The sequence below is a fragment of the Brassica napus genome, chromosome C4 (assembly GCF_020379485.1).
Source record: "Brassica napus cultivar Da-Ae chromosome C4, Da-Ae, whole genome shotgun sequence".
Taxonomy (NCBI): Eukaryota; Viridiplantae; Streptophyta; class Magnoliopsida; order Brassicales; family Brassicaceae; genus Brassica; species Brassica napus.
The window spans coordinates 47592623-47616009 of NC_063447.1; the positions used below are offsets into that span (position 1 = coordinate 47592623).

The 23387-nt window shown below is 37.8% G+C and overlaps 5 protein-coding genes and 1 non-coding gene across 6 annotated transcripts; 3 read left to right on the forward strand and 3 right to left on the reverse strand.

Annotated features, from left to right (window-relative positions):
* Nucleotides 1–1118: 1118 nt before the first annotated feature.
* LOC106375917 (UBP1-associated proteins 1B-like) lies at nt 1119–2396 on the reverse strand. Its single transcript, XM_013815937.3, has one exon. It carries the CDS (start codon nt 2358–2360, stop codon nt 1275–1277), a length of 1086 nt encoding a protein of 361 aa, XP_013671391.2. The 5' UTR covers nt 2361–2396; the 3' UTR covers nt 1119–1274.
* An 87-nt stretch (nt 2397–2483) lies between these two features.
* On the forward strand, nt 2484–2557 carry TRNAV-CAC. Its single transcript has one exon. It is a non-coding gene; the product is annotated as a tRNA-Val (tRNA).
* Nucleotides 2558–2698: 141 nt separating this feature from the next.
* On the forward strand, nt 2699–5267 carry LOC106375918. The gene is made up of 7 exons (XM_013815938.3): nt 2699–3099; nt 3342–3427; nt 3532–3678; nt 3758–3866; nt 3976–4099; nt 4551–4824; nt 4909–5267. The coding sequence occupies exons 1-7, from the start codon at nt 2976–2978 to the stop codon at nt 5014–5016; spliced, it is 972 nt and encodes a 323-aa protein (XP_013671392.2). The 5' UTR covers nt 2699–2975; the 3' UTR covers nt 5017–5267.
* A 1664-nt stretch (nt 5268–6931) lies between these two features.
* LOC106413304 (glutathione S-transferase T3-like) lies at nt 6932–7941 on the forward strand. Its single transcript, XM_048755943.1, has 2 exons — nt 6932–7616; nt 7829–7941. Exons 1-2 carry the CDS (start codon nt 6932–6934, stop codon nt 7939–7941), a joined length of 798 nt encoding a protein of 265 aa, XP_048611900.1.
* A 3899-nt stretch (nt 7942–11840) lies between these two features.
* Nucleotides 11841–13667, reverse strand: LOC125586127 (ATP-dependent DNA helicase RRM3-like). The gene is made up of 2 exons (XM_048755944.1): nt 11960–13667; nt 11841–11875 (listed from the first exon to the last, which is right to left on the reverse strand). The coding sequence occupies exons 1-2, from the start codon at nt 13665–13667 to the stop codon at nt 11841–11843; spliced, it is 1743 nt and encodes a 580-aa protein (XP_048611901.1).
* Nucleotides 13668–20571: 6904 nt separating this feature from the next.
* Nucleotides 20572–22078, reverse strand: LOC125586128. Its single transcript, XM_048755945.1, has 7 exons — nt 21978–22078; nt 21775–21899; nt 21607–21688; nt 21393–21504; nt 21165–21328; nt 20977–21097; nt 20572–20913 (listed from the first exon to the last, which is right to left on the reverse strand). The coding sequence occupies exons 1-7, from the start codon at nt 22076–22078 to the stop codon at nt 20572–20574; spliced, it is 1047 nt and encodes a 348-aa protein (XP_048611902.1).
* Between the last annotated feature and the right edge of the window lie 1309 nt (nt 22079–23387).

The following is a 23387-nucleotide window of genomic DNA, read 5'->3' on the forward strand; positions in this document are numbered from 1 at the left end:
GTGATTTGTGACCGCTATATTTTCTAGTATGTGTCGAATGTCGATGGTTCTATATGGGTCAGACCCGGTGATCCGAGGTGCAGATAGTTAAAACTTGAAAAAGATACGGTCTTTATGAAAGAAAGCAAAAGCTCAATTTCAATTTCCAGTACTGATCAGTGAAGACATGTCTGCATAAAGACGTAATCTTCTTGGACCAGTGAGGGTTGTTCTGTGTCATTAGATCCTCAGAGCACCACTAGAAAGAAGAAAAAACAAATCCCTCTCTCTCTCTCACAAAGAAGTATAGGAAAAACTCACTGTTGAAAAGAAATGATGGAAAAACCAAACCAAAGCTCCTCCTGATTCTACTGAACAAAACCATAGGTGGGATTCACATGGACAGCAGCAGAGAAAACATAAGGGATGAAGAAACAATAGAAAACCTAAAACAAGATTGATCCTCTAAGAACACAAGGATTGGCATCGGTCATAAATCTGTAAACTCTAGATATTGATGCTCAACCAGAGTTACACTCTCTACTGTCCATAGAGAATGAACAAGAGCGAGTAAACTGGGTACAGGGACCAACGAACCAAAACCATCTTCAATCTTAGGCAAGAAAACTTTGAAACACAGATACAAAAGAAACATTCTCAGCCAAAGGCAAAAAGAGTGTGATCAAAGAACGTAGTGTATAAAACCTTTGCTTGAAAAATAAATAAATCAATGCTTGATAGATAGAAAAACTTATTCCCAGAAAAATCAAAAGAAAGCTTTCAAAAGAATCTTGAAAAACTAAAAAAAGAAACGATTTAAAACAAGGACGTTATACCATCACGTCCGTTCCTACAAACGGGTCTCAAGACAACTGCAGATTAAGATACAGATTTTTAGCAGCTATGACATTTAGCATGACCCTTTGCAGCTATAGAAACCAGACGTTTGATGGTATAACGGATAACACACAAAGAAAACTCCATACACGAAGCCACAGAAAAAAATAAAAAAATCAGAAACCCAGCAGCTTGTTTGGTAGTAGAAAGAATATAGAAGAACCAAAAAGGAAAACAGAAGGTCCCTCACAATAAGTCATATGGGGATAAACACTTGTTGATAACAAGACAGAACACGAAACTAAGATTGAAACACTAATGTAGAAGATAAAGAAACGCGAAAACAACTCCGGCAATTCCCAAAATATCAAGTCACACAGAAAGGCAGCAACCAGACTAGTCATTAGCCTAACCTAGAACTGAAACTCTAATCAAACAAGAAGACATCATAAATATCTTTATCTGAGATACCAAGCACGTTCACCATCAAAACCAGGGCCAACACCATTACCCTCACCACCATACTGCCCCGCCATCCCCATATGGTTCATCATACCCGGCCCAAACATAGGAAAGTTGGGTACACCCGGACCCATCTGATTACCCATGAAATACATTGGATTAAAACCAGGAGGGTGACCATGTCCGTAAAAGGGCATGTTCTGTCCACCATACATCGGCGGCACATTCTGCTGCTTGTGTCCCTTATCGAGACCATAACCCAAATCCAAAGCCGGCGGAGGCCCTGGCAAAACCACTTCACTCTGAGTCAAATCAATCTTAACCGACTCAACCGGTTCCCTCGGCTTCCCAGCACCAGCCGGTTTAGCGGCGGCTAAGTTACAGCTCACGGTTCGGTTAAACATCCTCTTCTCGGGGTTCCTCAGCGCCTCTCTGCACCCTTTACGCGTCTTGAACATGACAAAGCCGTAGCCTTTGGCTCTCCCCGTGTCCTTGTCCATCACGACGGAGCACTCCTCGATCTCCCCGTAGACCTCGAAGGCCGCCTTGAGAGTCTCGTGCGTCGTGTCCCACCCGAGGCCGCGCACGAATATGTTCCGCTTGGAGCTGTCTAGCTCGGCGGATTCGAGGACGGCGGAGATGAGGCGGGAGCCCTTTTCGGCGGTTTTGTGAATGAGGCTGACGAGCTCTTCCTTGGTGTAGGTTTCGAGGAGGTGCTTGAGGTCTTCCTTGTCGAAATCGGAGTCAGAATCGGACTCGTTGTTGGTGGTGGTGGGGATCTTAACGGGATGAGAATCATCGGAAGGGACGGTTACAGTCTCTGGTTCGTCTTCGGATTCGGATTCAGTTGGTTTCTTGTGTTTCTTCGACTTCTTGTGTGGTTTCTCTTCGACGACTTCGAGTTTCTTCGACTTCTTCTTTGGTTTCTTCTCGGCCGCTTTGGATTTGGATTTGTGCTTCTTAGAGATCTTCTTCTCTCTCACTGCGAGTTCTTCAGCCTCGCGTCGCTTTCTCTCCTTTTTCTCTTTCTTCTCCTTTTTCACTCGCTTCTCCTTCTTACGATCTTCTCTATCTTTCGCCATTGTTGACGGCAGTGAGGAGGACAAAAACCCTGAAACGAGAAAGTAACTCCTTTTAAATAGGTTGCCATGAAAACACTTTTTATATTAGTTTATACAAATAAAAACTAAAACAAGTACATAAGCGTCTGGGTGGTGTAGTCGGTTATCACGCTAGTCTCACACACTAGAGGTCCCCGGTTCGAACCCGGGCTCAGACATTCTTTTTGTGTTTTTTTTAATTTCTTCACGTTTTAAATTCTAAGGTCTCCAAATTCGTCTTATACAGTCCCAATGTCTTTACTTATCTTATCTATAAGCCCAGTTATTTTAATGGTCCACGAGCACCCACCCGTAGAATTCTTTTTGAAGTAACCAAAAAAATTATTTAAAAGGTTATCCAAAATCTTAACACTTAATTACGATAATGTTGATCTTTGTAATAGTTAACTAATGTGATTTAGAAGGGGCAAAAATGTCAATATTGTACTTTCTGCCGGCGTAGAACCGGAGCCGAGTCATATCACAATTACTTCTTCTCTAACGGCACCCAAAAAAAAAAAATCAAGAACGAAATCGGATCGGAGCTCTCTTTTCTCTCTCTCTCTCTCTGGGTGTTCGAGAGGATTCGGAATTTTGATGGCGGACGAACTGGAGTTGTCGCCGTTAGTTCCGCCGTCGCAGATGGTGGATCCTTCCGAGATCGATCTCGAAGCGGGACATGGCGAACAAACTCAGTGCCGAATCTGCCTTGAGACTGATGGTATCCCCCTGATTTCGCTTCTCCTTTTTATGGGTTTTTGCTAGTGATCGCTGCTTGGTCAAAATCCAATTCGGATTATACAGATTTCGATGCTTTTACGGTTTTGTGCCATTACTGACCTTAAGAAGTTCTTACATTTGTAGAGAGAGAGAGGGGTTTACATTTGTTGTGTAAGCTACTTGTTGTTGATTCAAGCTCATTTATTGCTCCATGGTCCTGCTGGAACTTGTTTATATTGTCAGGTAGGGATTTCATTGCCCCTTGCAAATGCAAAGGAACTTCGAAGTATGTTCATCGTGACTGCTTGGATCATTGGAGAGCTATAAAGGTACTTCCTTTTCTTTTAATGCAGCTTTGAAAGCTTTCACTCTTCCAAGACCAAGAGTGGTCTTGTTTAGTCAGTATATCAGGGTAAACTTATTTGCATTTCAGGAAGGCTTTGCGTTTGCACACTGCACTACTTGCAAGGCTCCCTATTATCTCAGAGTTCATGTTGCGGGGGATAGGAAATGGAGGACACTGAAGTTTCGCTTCTTTGTTACTCGTGACATTTTATCCATCTTTCTTGCTGTTCAGCTTGTAATCTTTTTCACTTCTCATCTTGGATTAATTTTTTTTTTCATTTTGGTAATTCTTAGACTTTCATCTTCTCTCTCAGGTGATTGCTGCATTGGCCTACATGGTCTATTTCATAGATAGTTACCAGCAATCATGGCTTCGTCATATCTGGGGGTTTGACAGTGAGGTCACTTTTTATTACATGTGTGGTATGATCCCAAACTATCCTCTAGATAATGTAAGGATGCTAAGTGCTTCTTGAATTTATCCCACGTGTGTATCATTTATTTACATGAGGATGTTTTGTTTTTGTCTCAGGAGCTTTATTATTCTTTGCTCTGTTGGGTCTATCTGGATGCTTCATAACTTGCTACGACCGCAGAGTTCGCAATGACTTAGCTCAGCCTTGCCGTGAATTGTGTCTCTGCTGCTGTCAACCTGGGTATAACCATTCATTCATACTTCTTACTATCTATTGTTTCTTATTTGAAAAAAAAGAAGAAGCAAATTTATATGTATTCTAGAACTGCTCCTTAGTTGGTCACACGATAGAGTTGTGTTAGAGATAACTTACCTGAATATTGAGGGTTTTTGCTTTTCTCGGGTTCTTGGATGAAGACAAGCCATATCAATAGTATATTTGTAGTAAAACTAGAGAACTTGGTGGATAGTAAGAATAGGCATTCAGTTTCTCCTCTTCTTTTGTTTGCTAAGATGCAAGCTTTGTGACCTTGCTTAGAAACAAGATACCCATAGATAGGGTTTATAATGTGCCAAAATCCTTCGACTAGTTTTATTTATCTTGCAGCTTCTTGATATGTTGAAGGTTTAATCATATATTATCTTCCGGTGGTTCGTGTTGACTTTACCCACTTTTTGAAACATATATGCAGGATATGCGCAGACTGTCATCTACCAGGAACCATATGCATGTGGGCAGATTGCACCGCATGTACTGAAGGATGTGCAAGTGCAGTTAGTGAATGTGGTGGTTGCCTTGGATGTGCAGGGGAAACTGGATTGCCATTGATCTTCGTAATGGCATTAGTAGTTCTCGGTTTATTTACGGTTATAGGTATATTCTACAGCGTATTGGTTGCAACCATGGTTGGTCAACGTATTTGGCAGCGCCATTACCACATTCTCGCCAAAAGAATGTTAACAAAGGTGAGATATTTTTTTGTTTTATTACCTTCTTCACCGGTTCTGTGAGCATGTTTTTTTTATTTTTTCTGATTTTGACATTTGTAGGAGTATGTGGTTGAGGATGTAGATGGGGAAATGACGGGATCTGATTGGTCGCCACCGGTTTTACCGTCTGAGCATGTCCAGCAGCTGAAGACGTTTGGTCTGCTATGAAAGCCATTATGGCTTTGTTGTCATAGATGTTCAACTGCTCACAGTGTAATTTATCTGACCAAGTGGCGAGAGAGAACTCAGATTAGAAAGATTATGAATGTTAAAAGTTTAGAGATGCGTCTTGTTTGTAAAGAAAGGCTCGAACTTTAGAGTCAGAGACCTCTCCCGTTGACGAATTGAACTTTTGAGTTGCATGTTTGCTCCTAATGTTTTCTATATAGGTAAATAATAATATACATGTGTTGTTTTTCCTTGGGATTACTACTAGTCTATTTATCACCGTCTAAAGAGTGTCTTTAGGGTCCACTAAACTCACTTCATAAAAGTCCAAAACACAATAGACTCATACTACAAGTACTTAGAGCATCCGCATCAGCGGTTTAATAGAGGTTCATGGGCTTGGGTTCATAGGCCCGGAAATTAAAAAGAAACGATTTAACGGGTTTAAATCGGTGATCCGGCTCTCGCGAGTAAACCCGTATGATACGGGTTCAAGTCACGCGTCGAACAGGCAGTGGCAACGCGTTATCGCGTCAATTGCGAGAAAAATAGGGTTTCGCGTGAGAAGAATCATTTTCTCTTCTGTTTTCGAAAGCTATGGTTTCTTTCTCTCGGAGGCGATTTCTGGTGCGACGCGACAGCCGGAGACTTTCTCGATCTAATCGACGTCGGACTCTCTCCTAGACGATCTCAGGTCAGTATCGACTACTTTGACGGTTTGATTGAATCGATTTGGGCTCGAAAGCATTCTCGGTTGAAAATCGATTTGGGGGTTTCGATGTAGGGTTCGAAATCGATACGGGGGTTTCGATTTATGGTTTGAAATCGTCATGCGGGTTCCATTTAGGGTTCGTTTATCGGAGATTTGAAATCAATTTGGGGGTTTTTAGTTAGGGTTCGAAATCGAGTTTCTAGTTTCGATTAACCGTTGATTGTGTTCTAATCTTTGCTTTTTCTGGTACAGATGGATCCCGCAGAAGAGAGAAGAGAGACAAAGAGGCACAAGGAGTTCATCAATATGCAAGGATACGTGGCTGATTCAGAATACGGGATTCCGGCAAGGTGTCCCTGTGGTGGGAGAATCATTGACGAGGTTCGGGGGAAGGACGACTACGACACCCTTCCTGGGAAGCGGTTCTTCAGCTGCAAAAAGTACGAGGTAAGTGCTTCTTCTCAATTAAATTCTTTCCATTTATTTTTGTTTTCAAACGAGATTCTCATATGTGTTTTTGTTGTTAACAAGGCTGATGGGTTTCATTACCGTCAGCCTTGGGTGATTGGTGTACAAGAGCATATCGAACGCCTCACTAAGCGTGTGGAGGAGGTTGAGCTGCTGATCAAGTGGGTACCGGAGGTCAATAATCAGATTGAGAGACTGGAGGTAAAGTGACTTCCAAAATTTTGTTTTAAATTTGTAATATTTTCCTTCATTTTTTATTAACTGAAGGTTGTTGTTTCCATGTCCAGGCAGAGGTTAAAGCCCTCAATCAGGAGGTTGATAACCTCACTGGGCAGGTTTATAACCTCTCTGTGCAGGTCGCGGACTTGGAGAAGCTCTGCTTCGACTGAAAACAAAAGGTAACACTGAAGCTTAATTAGTTCGAGTGCTTGGTAGAGTTGAACTTGAACTGAACTAGGTAGTTGCGTAATGAATGTTAATGAATGGTTGAGTTTCAAATCCGTGTAGTTGTGTTTTGGTTGGTAGCGTAATGAATGGTTGAGTTTTAAAAACTGATTTGATGTTTATTGAATGCTCTCTGTGTAGTAGTTGTTCTCTAATTAACTTTAATCAATGTTTGGTAGTTAGAGTATGTTTAATTTTTTGTCCTTTCAAAGCCAAAACTAGTTAAAAATCATAGGCAATCCACATCTGAAAACACAAACCAAATTTTAAACCCATTTATCGAAAATCAAAATGGATCCTTTTTCCCTTCACTCTCCTGGGTTGGTTAACCTACTAGCTTCCCAGTGCAGTCAAACAATAGACTTAGGGTGTTCTGAGGTTCCTAAACCTGCGTCAAAGCGAAAGTGGACAACCAAGGAAGACGTTGTGCTGATCAGTGCTTGGTTGAACACCAGCAAGGATCCAATCGTGAGTAATGAGCAGAAGGCAGCTAAGTTTTGGAAGCGAATAGAGGAGTATGTCAATGCTAGCCCTCTGCTCATTGGCTCCATTCCTAGGGAGTGGAGTCAATGTAAGCAGAGGTGGGGAAGGGTGAATGAGCAGGTGTGCAAGTTTGTGGGAAGCCATGAAGCCGCTTTGAAGGAGCAAGCGAGTGGCCAAAATGAGAATGATGTCATGAAGGCTGCCCATGACATCTTCTTTAATGACTATCATGTCAAGTTCAGTCTTGAACATTGTTGGAGGGAGCTTAGGTTTAATAAAAAATGGAGATCACACTCATTGTCGAAAGATGGTGCAAAGGAGAAAAGGAAGGAACCTGCGGAGGAGGTGCCTGCCGAGGAAGATTTTAGGCCTCATGGTGTTAAGGCTAGCAAAGCAGCCAAACGCAAGAAGCACGCGAATGAAGCAGCTTTTGATCAGATAGAGAGCATATTAGCTGTCAAAAATAACATATCCAAACAGAAAATCCTTGATCGTTTGCTAGCAAATATTGAAGATACACTTTCTGATCAAGAAGTGTCTCTAAAAAATAAACTCATTTCTGAAATGCTTTGATTTGGTCAGTGGCTTTAATTTTTTTTTTTGAAATTTTGAGTAGGTTAATGGTTTATATGAACTTGATGGCATTTGTTGAATATGTTTTGCTTTAAGTTTATTGAATAAGTTTGAATCTGTTTTGCTTTGCAGGTCACGGGTTGCTTGTTCTTTACCTCGGTTTCTTTAGGTATCAGGTCACGGGTTGCAGGAGGTGGATGCTTGTAGTAGTAGGTAATGTCAGTTTGATTCACAGGCGAGTGTAGAATTTTGTATCTTTCTACACTTCTTTTAACTTCATCGGCTTTAATGGGTGTATGTACCCACATGTTCTGTTTTCTACTCACGGGTTGTTGTACCCACATGTTATGTTTTCTACTCACGGGTGTATGAACCCACAGGTTATGTTTTGTACTCACGGGTGTATGTACCCGATCAACTTGATTCACGGAAATATAAAATATGTCTCTACATATAAACTATGTCTCTCACTTCTGTTTGTGCAATTCCTCTTTCACTCCTCTATATATAAAATGTTGTTTGATTCTTCTCACAAAACTATGATCACTCCACACTAGCTTGGATTCTTCTCAACCATCACCACACTTTCATACAACCATCACCACGATTCTTCTCACTATCACCACACTAGCTTTGATTAACTTCTCCACACTAGCTTTGATTCTTGTCAACATTACGATCACTTCTCCTTGTCATCAACCAATCCATAGAGGTTAGTTCACAACTTTTCTTCACTATTTTTTACATATCCACAAGTTTTTATAAGTTTTAAAGGAAAAAAAATAATGTTGTTGTAAGATAGTAATGTTTTTGTAAGTTTTAAAGGAAAAAAAATAATGTTGTTGTAAGATGGTAATGTTTTTATAAGTTTTAAAGGAGAAAAAATAATGTTGTTGTAAGATAGTTATGTTTTTATAAGTTTTAATGAAATTAAGTTATGGAATTTATAAATAATATTTTTAAGTTTTAAATTCAAGAAATGATAAAAGACAACAATACATACCATATAGACAAGAAACAAAATTTAATGAAAAATATCTAGCCATAATCAAAAAAAAAAATATATAATGAAAAACTAAAAGAAATAAATAATAGGATTAAATATGATTTACAAACCCCCTTTTGCCTTTGTAGGAAGGAAAAAAGAAATAAATTGCTTCAACAATGTCTTCCTCATCAAGTGATGAAGTAGATGAAGCTTTAGAAGAAATGGTCGACCAAGTAGTTGATAATTTCATCGACTCAATAGTTGATGGTCAAGCCAACAACCCGAAGAGACGAGCTTATATCGAAAGAAATCGGGAACTAGGACACAATCAACTATTAAACGACTATTTCAAGAAAAATCCTACATACCCACCGGAAATGTTTAGGCGGCTTTTTCAAATGAACAAGCCCTTGTTCCTTCGTATTGTCGATCGCCTAAGTAGTGAAGTTCCATACTTTCAGCAAAGAAGAAATGCTCACGGAAGGTACGGGCTATCTGCACTTCAAAAGTGTACGGCAGCTATACGTATGCTAGCATATGGTCAATCGGGAGATACATATGACGAATATCTCCGACTTGGTGAAAGTACAGCACATTTATGTTTGGAAAATTTCACTAATGGGATAATACAATTGTTTGGAGATGAGTGTCTAAGAAGACCTAATGAGGATGATCTTCAACGATTACTCGATGTTGGAGAGGTACGTGGGTTTCCAGGGATGATAGGCAGCATCGATTGTATGCATTGGGAGTGGAAAAACTGCCCAACGGCTTGGAAAGTTCAGTACACACGTGGTTCAGGAAAGCCGACAATTGTCTTTGAAGCTGTGGCATCACAAGATCTTTGGATATGGCACGCATTTTTCGGATTACCAGGTACCCTCAACGATATCAATGTTCTTGATCGGTCACCAGTTTTTGATGACATTTTACAAGGTCGAGCACCTAAAGTTAAGTTCAAGGTCAACAACCACACTTATCGTATGGCCTACTACCTTACTGACGGAATTTATCCAAATTGGTCAACATTTATCCAATCCATCCCACTTCCTCAAGGTCGTAAAGCAGAGCTATTTGCTCAACGTCAAGAATCCACCAGAAAAGATGTCGAACGGGCTTTTGGAGTATTGCAATCAAGGTTTTCAATAGTTAAAAACCCAGCTCTACTATGGGACAAGGAAAAGATAGGAAGAATTATGAGAACTTGTGTCATATTGCACAATATGATAGTAGGAGACGGATACACTCAAATTGATACATCTGAGTTCGAGTCAGGAGAGTCAAGCAGAAGTTCCAAGGTGAAAAGGAGAACAAGTTTTAATATCGGTAATATGTTAGGCATTCGCAATGAAGTTCGAGATTCAGAGAAACATGATCGTTTGAAAGCTAATTTAGTTGAAAATGTATGGAAAAAATTTGGTAATGTAGATGAATAATCTTTGTATGTTCATGAATATTCTTAATGTATTGAATAAAAAATTTTAAAATATTTTAAAAATTATTATATTTTATTCATGTATTGTCAATATATTGAAAACTTAAAAAAAATATTATTTTATTCCTATGAACCCCTTCTTCAGGTTCACCAATGCAAGAACACAATAGATAAAAGTTTATCACTATTCATGGTCCCACTAAAAAAATATAAAAAATTCTATCATTGATGCTCATGCTCTTATGCTCTATATAAGTCGACTCATAATGATCGTAACTGAATTCCTAACAGTCTAGCTAACTCCCAACGGTCAGTGCCACATCAGCTGAGTCGTTAACGGGTTTCCCCTTTCTTCTTCGTTCTTATCATCTTTGCTTCTTGACATGTTCCTTATATAACACCTCCAAAGCTTATCAATACCTCCCTCGGTAAGATTAAATTTGTCCCCAAGTTCAAATTGAGGAAACTTTTTTCCGATATCCTTCACCCGCATCCGTGACCTCTCATGAACCTGTGAGCTCTTCCGGTGAACTAAATCCTCTAGATGACCTTCCTCAACATATCGAGAGTTTACTAAATGTTCTGGCTAAAATTTGGTCATATGAATTAAATTCTTTTATTAAAAAACTTTTCTATTTGGTCATATGAATTAAATTCTTTTATTAAACAATCATATGCGTATAAGTATATAAGCTTTTTAACGTCACTAGATCCATGTCCGCGCTACGCGCGGATAATGTCTTTTTAATTTATTCTCAATATATTTAAATTGTCTAGCAAAATTTGGAAAACAGAAGTCGAGTTTTAGATTTTATAGAGAAGTAGAGATTTTTAAAAAAACAATGATAAATTTTTTGAAAATGTAAATAAATCTACGTATCAAATTGTGTGGGAAAGAGAATAATAATCTGAATGAAGCTTGAATTAAAGTCACTCTTTGCTGCATGCTTTTGCATGATCTTTTATTCGCCCTTTGAAATGTTTTATGTAATCAATTGATTTGTTGAAGTAGAAATTTGTTGCTGGTGATGAATTGAGTAGAAGTTTGCCTGGAAAATATTGGATATTATTGTTGTACTAATAAAAAAAATTTTAGAGCTGTATTATTTTTTGATGTGTATAAAAAAAGTATTTACCTTGGAAAAGTTTAGGAATTATGCTTGTGATGATGACTTTAAATTTCCTATTCTTCTTGCTTTGTAAGATGCTAAATCTAATAAAGAAATGACATGAAAATAATAATAGTAATGTGTGATAAAATTATCGAATTTTGATATCATGCATGCAATGCGCGGAAAAGTGTATTGATCATCAAATTTTGATTATAAGTTTTAATATTTTTGTTTGAAATAGAAGCATTGTATGTTCCAATATGTCTGAAAAATTGGTGAATATCGAGTTTACCCAATTGTTTAAAAGCCAAAAGAGTAGCTAAGTAAAATAGATAATGTAAGAAACAGATTAAGTCTTTCGTAGATCAGAAGTTGTGTTGAGGTTCATAAGAAACAAATAGCCTGAAATTGGTTGGAAAACATAAATAAGATGGTGGACTTTTGACGAAGAAGGTGATGGAAGGGAAGAAGTTTCCATGTTGGGGAGCCTGAAATTTATTTTTAAAAAAATCAGTGAACATAGATTAGTATTAGTTGTCAATTAATTAGATAGTAGAGTAGGAGACGTTACTTGTAAGTAGTGAGGTATTCTTCATCAGGGAAGGAGTTTTAGTTCTGAGTCATTTCTGGTGGTATCTGGAGTACTGTATAGCAGGTAGATGTGAATTAGTAGATAGATAACCACTTAGCAACCTTCTATGAGATTCTGAGTTTTAAATGTTACTTACCCTCATGAGAATTAAGGCGGTTGAAGATTTCCTTGTAGACGATGTTCTTCACTTTTTGTTTGTGTGAGTCTTCGCCTTTGATGATTTTTAGTCCTGCTTTGCTTCTTACACGTGAGAGGGCCACGTACAGTTGACCATGTGCGAAGACCGGTCTAGGAAGATATAGGATAACCTCTTTTAAGCTTTGGCCCTGGCTTTTGTTGATTGTCATTGCATAACACAATCTGATAGGGAACTGGCGTCGACGTAAAGTGAACGGTAGCTGTGTATCCCCTTGCAAGAGGATTATTCTTGGGATCAAAACTTCATTTCCAATGTGGGAGCCAGTAATTATATCTGCCTTAAGCACTCTTTCGCCTATGTGGGTTAGGATCATACGGGTACCATTACATAATCCTTTTGTTTGATTTATGTTGCGCAGAAGCATAATCGGGGCCCCAACTTTGAGAGTGAGTTTATGGGAAGGCAATCCTGGAAACTCCATGGAGTTGAGATACTCAATGGCGTATAGTGTATCATTTTGGTTAGATTGAGTTTCCGAAACCTCAAAGCTATCGTACCTGTAGTAGTCTTTTGACTCTCCGTCGGTTTTGGAGATTGTATACGCATTGATTTCATCGACTGTATCATTTCGGGGTGTTAGGATAGCTTTATCGGTGTAGGATCTTTGGGAGGCCTCTATTTGGTTGATATCACCATACGCTGCATTGACAACTTGCTTTAATGACTCATCTTTAGTCTCTTGGACCAATGAGGGGTCGATGTTTACCATTTGGTTATGGTAGCCATCGTCCTCATCCTGCTGTACTGATTCTGGACGACCTTCACCGACTTTGAGAAGCCAATCAGAGAACTCTGTTTCGTCCTGGTTGACTCGCATATTTGTCTTCAAAGAGAACTTGTGGCAGAAGTTCCATAGATATGAATGGCTTATCGAAGCTAAGACAATATCAGCTCTACTTCCTTGTGGAACTACCGGAAGGATCTGTCTAAAATCACCACCTAACAAAACAGTTTTTCCGCCAAAAGTTTGATCCATTGCGTGGGGATTTTTGATAGACATTATGTCCTTCAAAGTTTTGTCAAGTGCTTCGAAGGCATGTTTGTGCGTCATAGGTGCCTCATCCCAGATTATGAGGTCCGTTTTATCAATGAGTTCAGCGAGCATCGTACCTGGTTTGATGTTGCAGAGCTTATCTTCGGCGAGTTTCAAAGGAATATTAAAGCGTGAATGAGCTGTTCTTCCGTTTGGTAGTAGCAGTGCGGCTATTCCTGAAGAAGCTACCGGGAGAACGATTTGTTTCCTCGAGTGAAGTCTGGATATGATGGTTTGATAGAGGAATGTTTTTCCTGTGCCCCCTGCGCCATGTACAAAGAATAGTTTTCCATCCTTTTTATCAACAGAGTTTAATACTGATTCGTAAGTCGCACGCTGCTCGGTGTTAAGCAAGTTATACTGACTGTCATGTCTGAGCGTTTCTTCGGCGACATCGTAATCCATTTCTTGGTTCCACAAACTGTTCCCCAATTCTTTTAGCAAAACAGGTTTGATCTTAGGCATCTCTTTAATATCGTTTAAAGAACGGTCTTGCATGCGCATCAACTTTTCCACTTCGATTAACGTGTACTGCTCAAGGGTCTCATCGTCCAGTTCCAGATTTGAGTGGCCGAAGATCCTTTGCCTCTTGTGAAGTATGTCCTCGCTCATTGATTTCCATGAGTGCTCCTATAGTCCTTTGGGGCTTACAACGAAGCAAGTGTTTAGAAAGGTGACAAACATATTGCGGAGTTGGTATGGGGTGGCTGTTCTAGCACCCTCCGACATACTCTCGAGCCATTCAACATCGTTGTCCAAATAGCCTCGGGCATGGCAAACTGATTTGAAGTCAGGGTATTTCACGTCGTTGAAAGTTTTCAGCTCGTCGTAACTCCTAGGACCCTTGATCTTATTAATGAGGATTCTCAAATAATATCGATCTCCTGCTGATGGATGGACAGCCACGATTCGTCCAATGGTTTTCCCTTTCTTACGTTCAGACCAGACTTTGGTAGTGTTGTTCCATACGAAATATTCTGGTATTTGCACATAGGTTAGCGTCCGTGCGAACTCTGACCTTCTGCATAAGACCATCCATTCAGTAAACATTGTTTTCTCAATACCTGGCTTGCGGATTACACGGCCGAGGTTATCAGTTGATTTGATTGTGATGTTATGTTCGCCTTCTAGGTGAATGATAAGCTTCTCAACTGACGGCTTTCTTTTGTGTATATGGAATGCGAAATTCCACCACATAGATTCGCAAGCAGATACATACCGAGCATTGATATAGTCTTGGATCTCATTCCGCTACTTCAACACTCTTTCCTTTGGCTCCCCAGATGCTGTTGTGTCAGGGGTAGAAATCGGGTTTCCCTTTTCGATAATTGCGGATGTTCTTTCAACACCCTTGGTTGTGTACTTGAAAAGATACTTCACTGCACTCATACGATTACACCATTCTACATTAATATGAGCTTCGTACTTCTTTAGCAGCTTAATGTTATGAGGTACAACGAACGTGTTGTCTATGATTGCCCCATTTTTTCGCAGAGGGTCAGTTTCATTCCGGCGGCGACGATATAATACATACCCTGACTTGTCAATCGAAGTACTCCCATTATAGGGCCGAGGATACATTTTTGTGCACACATTATTTTCCATACACGGTGACTTCTGATTAGAGACACCACATGGACCATGGATCATGTGTTTTGTTACTAAATTGTAAGCTTCCGGATCTTCCTCTTTGTTTGGGAGCTCTGATGAAATAATCTCATCTACTTCCTCTGAACTTGGTGTTCTGGAAGAGTTTCCAAACCACAATAATATATGTGCATGAGGGAGGCCTCTTTTTTGAAACTCTATTCTGTGGAGAGCTGCTGTGTATGGCTTGAAGAAAGTTCATTTTTTGAGATCCTTGAGTAGCTCATCTAGCTTCATCTTAAATACCCGACATTCAATGTCTGGTCTATCATTGGGGGAGCCCCCACCGTATCTATCAAGATGTTCTTTAATTTCTTTCCAATTAGAATTAGCCGTCATTGTGATAAACAAATCTGGATTTCCATACTCTCTGCAAATAGCCATCGCATCATGGTATTTTTCGACTAAGTACCGAGGCCCGCCGGTGAAACTTGGCGGCAGTATGAACCTCTGACCGATAATTTTAGCATCGGTGTCACCTTTGCTAACAGCATCGGGTACATTACTGTAGAGTTCGGCTCTCAAAACATCTTGGTTATTCCTCGCCCATCTTAGTCGATCCTCCTCGATTGTCGTAAAAACGTCCACAACATTGATGGAGGAGACGACCTCCTTTAACCAATGTCATCCCTTGGTTAAGACGTGTCTGTATCTGAGCAGCGTAGTATTGGCGTATGGTCAGGAATTGCCTTGTTCTTGAAGTGCCTATCTCAAGTTGTAATGGGATTTCGGGGTGAAATCCATACTCACCGTATGGAAAGAGTAGAGGATATTGGAGACTCATGTATAGAGGGTGATCGTCACGTATCTGCTGCAAAGTGTCAGATTGGAATTGGACGACTATATCTCGTTCTCCAATTGTTGATGACATATCCCCTACGATAAGGCCTGCGACCTCACTCGTACTCGGAAGATCGTATTCTTTCCCTTTCCCTTTATCTGGGAGCAACCTAATACTGAATTCTTGCCTGCTGCCTTCGTAGTGGTCGCGCGCCCGTCGAAAAAGCTTAGCTAAACAATTATTTTCGTCAATCATCTCGATGAGGCACGCTAAGGTTGCTTCGTCAAGGTTACCTTCTGTTGAGGTTTGGCCCATCGCTTTTAAACTGTTTTTGACTTCGTTGCCCGTATCAAATATATAAAGCTGGAGATATTCTGGTGGACGGCCTTGTCGCGGTATAAGCGAGCCAATTCTATGGTGTGTTTGACCCTGGATCCGTATAGTGTAAGGTCCAGGAGCATTCACCACACTATAATCCATTTTCATCCCAATGGAGGTGAAAACCAGTACAGAATTATAGACTCGGATGGTATCCCGAAACCAACTATACTGACAAAGTTCTTCTAACAGGGGTGGGGGTTGATTGATTGGGGGAAGCTTTATTTGACCGTGGTTACAGCATATTGTGAATGTCGGTTCACCTGTTTTGAAGTCCTTACCAATGCTCTCTGAAGTCCACATTAATGCACCACATTTTGTGCATTCTACGATGGGGTTATCTTCGGTTTTAGATGTGGAGCATTTATCTGTGGTTAAACGTGTTTCAATTTGTTAAGACATATTGTGTTTAATATTTTATAGTTAAAAGCGTTTAATATTTGGTAAGAGCTATAATATATATTTGATTGCCTATAATACGTAGGGAAGAAGCCATTTTGAAAAACAAATAAAGAAAAATTGCTTTTATGATTTTAGTAATCCGCATTGAAGGTTCTTAGCAACCAAAAGTTGTCATCTAAATTATCTAACATTTAGCGGATTCGGTTTGTAAATTATCGCACTCATTCTCGACACTGATTTAAAATAGTAGTTTAAAATATGTACCTTTCTTCGCTGTTCTTGTTGGGTGTAAGCCATGGGATCCTCGTGGGGCATGTAGACCTACTCGTATAACCAAGGTTTTGAAAACCGGACCGGACCGGCCGGTCAGACCGGTTCGACTGTGACTCGTTAAGTAAGCCGAGTCCGGTTCGGTTCAAAACCCGGATTAGATAAAAACCAGAAAAATCGGTTCAGAACCGGCGAAACCAGTAACCCGGGTCGACACTAAAATCCGGTTCTAGTACATTTTAAATTTTAATTAGGGTTTTATATTAGGCTAATCCTTGATAATACTTAATAGCCGTCCTTTTTTAATAATTTCTCCAAAAAAAACCCCAAACATCTTCTCTTTGTCTCTCGTACACCATCCTCTCATCATCTGAATTTTCCATGGTTATAAGATTTTGGGACTGCACAATTGTAAGAAAAAGTAAATATCGTTTGATTCACTGATTCTCTTTAGCCGCAAGATTTGAGATAACAATATTAATGTATTATTCTTTTGTTCAACGTTCAGTACATCAAAAAGATGACATAGCTTGGAGACATGTAACAGAACGCACTGAGCAGAATGGAAAGAGAAATTTGATTTGTGACTTTTGTCGGAAAGAGAGCGGAGGTGGAGGCATTAAGATGAAATGATACCACTGAATAAGTTTGAGATATTTTATCATTCTTCAACAGATTTTTTTAAATTTAATTTGTCATGTATTCATTTAGTTCATTATGTATTCAAGATTCAGTTGTTCTATTTCTATTTTTGATACTATTTATAGATATTATTCATTAGATGATTTATATATATGATTATATATATATATATATAATAAATAAAAAACCCGGCTCGACCGGTTGAACCGGTCAGACCAGTGAACCAGTGAGTACGCCGAGTCGGTATCCGGTCCGGTTTTTAAAACATTGCGTATAACATATGCAGATGAAACGTATAATTTTTTTATAATTGTTTCTTAAGTGTTTTATAGTTGACAGAGATATTTACCTTGCGGCAGGGATGACGTTCGTTTGGATAGCAAGATGACTTTTCTCATCCCTCGTGCGTTTTTGTGTCTCACTGGTTAAATAGTAAACAATTCAATTAAGAGGTATAAGCGTAAGCATTTACGAACAATGATGTTTATAGGCTGAAAATATTTTATACCGTAAAGGTCACATTTATCACATCCACCTGTACGATATAATTAGATAACTCAATTAGTGTATCAATAGTTATTGGTGAAAATATATTATTAAAATCCATTAAAACTTACAATCATAATATTTGGGTTTGAACGTCGGTGGATCGCAAAATATATTCATAGTTTAAAATAGTATGCTTTTCGAGTAGAAAATAATTTATCTTCAGAGTAATAACACACCTTTGGGTTTGTTGCGTGCTCCGAGTGGACGTCCTCTTTTTCTTTTATGTGTGATCCCGGTAGAAATTTCTGGATGAAAAGAAATTATGGTATCTTTTATACCTATCGTTATTTAAAATTATTTAGAAGAATGTCATGGTTCAGATAATAAAGGCAAGCCTTTGTGAGGGCAACAGAAAAGCGTATTTTAACACTTTTTATAATTTTGCTATACTGTTTTTTGTAAAACTCACACTATTATTTTCAGTTTGTCTAGCTATATATGTGTATCTTTCCATGTTTGATATAAATAATTTCTAATGAAAAAAAGAAGAAAAAATCAGTCTTCACTATTTAAAAATGTAGAGATGCGGGAAGATAATTAATATAAAGGAGCGCATCTATCTATCTAAAATATGTTCAATTATCTACTTCACAAAATCTTAGTTGAATCGAAAAAGTAAATGTAATCTAATATATTCAACTAATAACCAAATAGTAGAGATATTATATATCCAAAATTATACTTCTAATGAAAATAACATAATGTTATTTAAAATAAATAACGTATATTTGATTACAATATGAATAACAAAATAATTAAATATTAAAAATATTATTATATTTTTGTATTATTTGAGTCGCCTATAATCTATATGTATAAAAATATCACTATAAATAAAATATATTATTTTTTATTAACATTCGACTTTGTATAAGAGATTGGTTTAGTTACTTATCTATGGGCATATTGTGTTACATATATTCCATCAAATTCAATATAACTATTTCTAATCTAATTTAACCAAATCATATTTATTGTGTTCATTGCATTAATTTGGTTTTTATCTTAGATGTGTATATATATATTTATGAACTGGCTAATTGTAAATAGCCCCAGAACTATGTTAATTTTATAGGATTTAGTAGTTTGGTTTATTTAATTTTCAAAAAATAAAATTATAAAAATAAAGTGATGATAGGTACAAAATTTCATAAAAACATAACTGATATATTCTAAAAAAAAAGATTAATTCTTTCCATGTTTGATATAAATAATTTCTAATGAAAAAAGAAGAAAAAATCAGTCTTCACTATTTAAAAATGTTGAGATGCGGGAAGATAATTAATATAAAGGAGCGCATCTATCTGTCTAAAATATGTTCAATTATCTACTTCACAAAATCTTAGTTGAATCGGAAAAGTAAATGTAATCTAATATATTCAAATAATAACCAAATAGTAGAGATATTATATATCCAAAATTATACCTCTAGTGAAGATAACATAATGTTATTTAAAATAAATAACGTATATTTGATTACAATATGAATAACAAAATAATTAAATATTAAAAATATTATTATATTTTTGTATTATTTGAGTCGTCTATAATCTATATGTATAAAAATATCACTATAAATAAAATATATTATTTTTATTAACATTCGACTTTGTATAAGAAATTGGTTTAGTTACTTATCTATGGGCATATTGTGTTACATATATTCCATCAAATTCAATATAACTATTTATAATCTAATTTAACCAAATCATATTTATTGTGTTCATTGCATTAATTTGGTTTTTATCTTAGATGTGTATATATATTTATGAACTGGCTAATTGTAAATAGCCCCAGGACTATGTTAACTTTATAGGATTTAGTAGTTTGGTTTATTTAATTTTCAAAAAATAAAATTATAAAAATAAAGTGATGGTAGGTACAAAATTTCACAAAAATATAACTGATATATTCTAAAAAAAAGATTAATTCTTTACTTTAATATGAAGATTATGTTTCTAAACTTTCATTTTTATGAAATCGCATTAAATATATTAAAATTTCGTACATTATTATTTAGGTTATGAAGAAATTCTTGAGAAGCTAATACCATTTTATAATTTACTGAGTTTAACATCATGTAAACATCATGTCGTGGAGCTAAAGAAGTAAGAATGGTTCGTACCTGTAGTCTCCAGAGGGGGTGTAGGAGGTGGGTTATCCATTCTTTTGAAGTCTTTATCCTTTAGAAACAATCCGAATGCAAGTTAGAGATGTGGATGTAGGTTTGAATTTTGATGGGTTAGTAAAAGAATTTTTACACTTACGTAGGCTTTTGGAGTTTTGACAATGGAAACTATGATGTTTATTTTTTTTTCTGAGTCAAACGTATGAAGGTTAAGGAAGGAGATTAAAAATCATGGATTGATTTGATTCTTAATTGCTAGATCCTCTTACGTTTTTGGAAAGGATAATATTTGATTACCTTGTACTTGACTTGTTGCTAATTATGGGGTCAATCACGTTTGAAATTTGCTAGAAATAGAATGTAACTTTATAAAAATAATCTTGACAATGTAGATTTCGAATCTTCACTACCCTAAACGTGTTTCATACGTAACAACTACTTTGACTGTACCTTTTGAAAAGTAAGCTAATACCTGGTAACATGAAATAAAAAGCCTAGAAAGAAAATCACTTGCCTTAAGCAAGATCAAACATACGATAAGGTAATATAATTCATAACCAGATAGAGCAACACTTGCATGATTATTAGCTTATAATCATGCAAATGAGACAAAATGTTTGCGAAGTGAAAAGCTCTGGAAAATTCAAATTTAAAAGAAAAGCATGAGTCAATAAGTAAACTAAAAACAAAGACTTTGAGTGCACTGGAACTTGCAACCTCTACTTCCCAGACTTTGGGCGTTTAGCTTTCTCAACCTTAGCATTGTCACTCGACCTCTTACTCCCCGCATCTGCAGCACCTACACGGCTTTTGGAAGCTTCACACACATCATTTCCAGTCTGAGATGTTTCATTCGACGTTGCACTAATGTTGGTTCCTGCCGAGGTTTCTGTTTCAATTGGAGTGTCTAGAGGGAGGATCTTGGTCACAGTCAAAGCTCGGGTCTTGCCTGATAGGTTGTGCTCTGTCACCTTCACACAAAACTTGTGACTTTGTCCGATGGTGTTGATTAGAGCTACTGGGACAGGCACCTCTTGGTCAACACCTTCGTTAGCATTAGCCTGACATTCAGCATAACAGTGTGAGTTCAATTCATGTAAGTTTATAGACTGATTATTAGTTACCTCAAAGTAGCTGCTAACTAATTCTGATGCATGCTTTCCAGTAAGCGCACGACCAGCATCACCAAGTAGCACAAAAACGGCTTGGGCACTGTTGTCATAAACAGATAGCCTTGCAATGTACCTGTTATTAACAAATCAGAAGCTAATACCAATAAAGCGTAATTGAAAATTCAGTTCAGAGTTCTTACTGCGCAACACCATCTACGTTAACCTTCCCACACTTGTTGTTTGTACAAATCAATGATGTTGGGCCACTAGTAACCTTAGTATGGCAGCCACTGCACGAAATATAGTACCAAGCAGAGCCATGTACGACGTCATCGATCGTAGCCGTGCACTCAAAAAAGGCTTCCTGCGAGAGTGTATAACCATATAAGCTTTCCTTAGTGATTAGAGATATTTAAATTGAGTTTTACCTTTGCAGACTCCTGCTTAATGTAGGAGAATAACTCCCCTATAGTCATTGTCTCACGTTTAGTTACCACCTCTGCATCAACCTGCTCAGCAATAGCTGGATTAGAGCCCAACCTGAGACAGAGTAGAAATCATTGATTTAGTCACTCACTGCAATGAGGTAACGGGGGAACGTCATTTAGGCAGATTGCAAATGCATATCACAGGAATACTTACCAGCCGAAGTAATCTATAGTAGGCTGGACATCATAGTCCATAAAAACCCGTGAGGAGGACATTGAGGTGATGGCTAGAGTACCTGTGTTATTACGGAAATCCCATTTTTAAAACTCAAACTGTACATGTATAAATATTAATAAGCAATATAAAGAGGGAAATAGAAACCTCCTAGACGCTTTGTGTTAACGGTCGTGACCAGCAACACGGTGGGAGTGGTTTCGCAGGACTTGAATTTTCTGCAGAACTCCGTTGCGACCTGGTCCCAAAGGTAAAGCTTAATCACAGGTCCACTGCAAAAAAAAAAAAAACACGCTGAATGTTAAGAGAAGTACAGTGAAATGGTGTTTTACAAAAAAAAAAACACATACCCATGTAATTGCGCATGAACCAGAAGATGCCTCACAGCTGCTATTTGCACTTCGTCAAGGACGGGACTCTCAGTGAGAGTATGACCATTTACCAACTTCATGTGGCCAACAACATATGTTACATTGTTCAGAAAATGTATAAGTTAGATGACTCCAAAATAAAAAGCTAAATATTTAATCAAAACATGGAAAACAAACACAACTTATCTGTATGTAATCAACGACTCCATTTATACTAACATATGCTATGATGATCATCAAAATCCAAGAGTCAGGGTTCATAAGTTGTGCTACCTAACGTTACAAACCTAATAACCGAAAAAATTTCATCTACATGTTCGACTTTCAAAAATTATTTGAGACAATGATCTACACAAACCAATATCACAGTATAACTTTTAAATATATCCAATCAAAGATTCTATGGTAGATTACAAAGCTTACCGTAGAGGTCTCCTTTGAGGTCACGGTTTTCTTCAAAAACCTCGTACGAATGAAACCAGAATCTGTCTTCATCAAAAGGGGTGGTGATGTTCTGAAGCTCCGACAGTTCAGAGTTCCACGAAAACGACACTGTAACGGCATGATCAGAAACCCGATAAACCGACTTGTTACTCGATCCATAGAAGTTGTCGAGCTTGTAAATTTTTCCTCGCTTCATTGTACCCAAATACTTTTCAATACACGACGGCGAAATGAATCCTTGAATCACCATTCCCTGTGAAGAAAAACATTAGACAAAACAAAATAAATAACAGAACAAAATGTTTCTGAAGATTTTACTTCAGTAATGAACTTAGGAGTCCTAGAATTTCATGTTATCTCAAAGGCACAATTATAAACTGAAAACATTTATTATAAACCGAAAACAATTTGAAAATTTCATGATGATCTTTTAATGGGGTTTATAGTAAAACATTTTAGCCTACAATTTCATCCCGAGATTTTCGTTTTATAACAAAGCGATAATTATAAACCGTAAATTATTTCTACAATTTGGTTTTTAAAATCACAAAATGACGTAACCTGTTCGTCGATGAGGAGCATCTCAAGGCCGATAAGCGGCTTCTTAATCGGATTCCAAGCCTCCCAAAAGTGGATCAGACGAAACCGCAGCTGAGTTTCGTGTGGACCCAGCGAGACATCTCGGAAGAACATGACTTTTTCATCAGAGGCGGATGAGACGGGAGACTTCCCATTCGGTTTCGTCGCCATGGTTGAGATTTGAGAAGCTGGTAGGGTTTGTGTTTGTAAAGAGAAAAGAGAATCGGTATATAAAGAAGGAAGAACATGGGGAGATGAAACGAAAACATAAAGACAAAATTGATTGATGAAATGAAAGAGGAGTTTCGTTTGTGGAGAAGTTGATCGATCAGAGCTCTCTCCGCTTTGAATCGGAGAAGATGAAGA

Bases quoted from the DNA above. Each gene is read 5' to 3' on its own strand.
- LOC125586127 (XM_048755944.1), bottom strand. From the start codon at position 13,667: ATGAGCGAGGACATACTTCACAAGAGGCAAAGGATCTTCGGCCACTCA. The intron at 11,876-11,959 runs GTAAGTAACATT...CCTGCTATACAG, and splicing joins CCGCCTTAATTCTCATGAGG to TACTCCAGATACCACCAGAA.
- LOC106375918 (XM_013815938.3), top strand. From the start codon at position 2,976: ATGGCGGACGAACTGGAGTTGTCGCCGTTAGTTCCGCCGTCGCAGATG. The intron at 3,679-3,757 runs GTAATCTTTTTC...CTTCTCTCTCAG, and splicing joins TCTTTCTTGCTGTTCAGCTT to GTGATTGCTGCATTGGCCTA. The intron at 3,867-3,975 runs GTATGATCCCAA...TTTTTGTCTCAG, and splicing joins CACTTTTTATTACATGTGTG to GAGCTTTATTATTCTTTGCT.
- LOC106375917 (XM_013815937.3), bottom strand. From the start codon at position 2,360: ATGGCGAAAGATAGAGAAGATCGTAAGAAGGAGAAGCGAGTGAAAAAG.
- LOC106413304 (XM_048755943.1), top strand. From the start codon at position 6,932: ATGGATCCTTTTTCCCTTCACTCTCCTGGGTTGGTTAACCTACTAGCT. The intron at 7,617-7,828 runs GTTTGCTAGCAA...TTTGCTTTGCAG, and splicing joins CAAACAGAAAATCCTTGATC to GTCACGGGTTGCTTGTTCTT.
- LOC125586128 (XM_048755945.1), bottom strand. From the start codon at position 22,078: ATGAAGTTGGTAAATGGTCATACTCTCACTGAGAGTCCCGTCCTTGAC. The intron at 21,900-21,977 runs GTATGTGTTTTT...TTTTTTTTGCAG, and splicing joins GTTCATGCGCAATTACATGG to TGGACCTGTGATTAAGCTTT. The intron at 21,689-21,774 runs GTTTCTATTTCC...GTAATAACACAG, and splicing joins TAACACAAAGCGTCTAGGAG to GTACTCTAGCCATCACCTCA.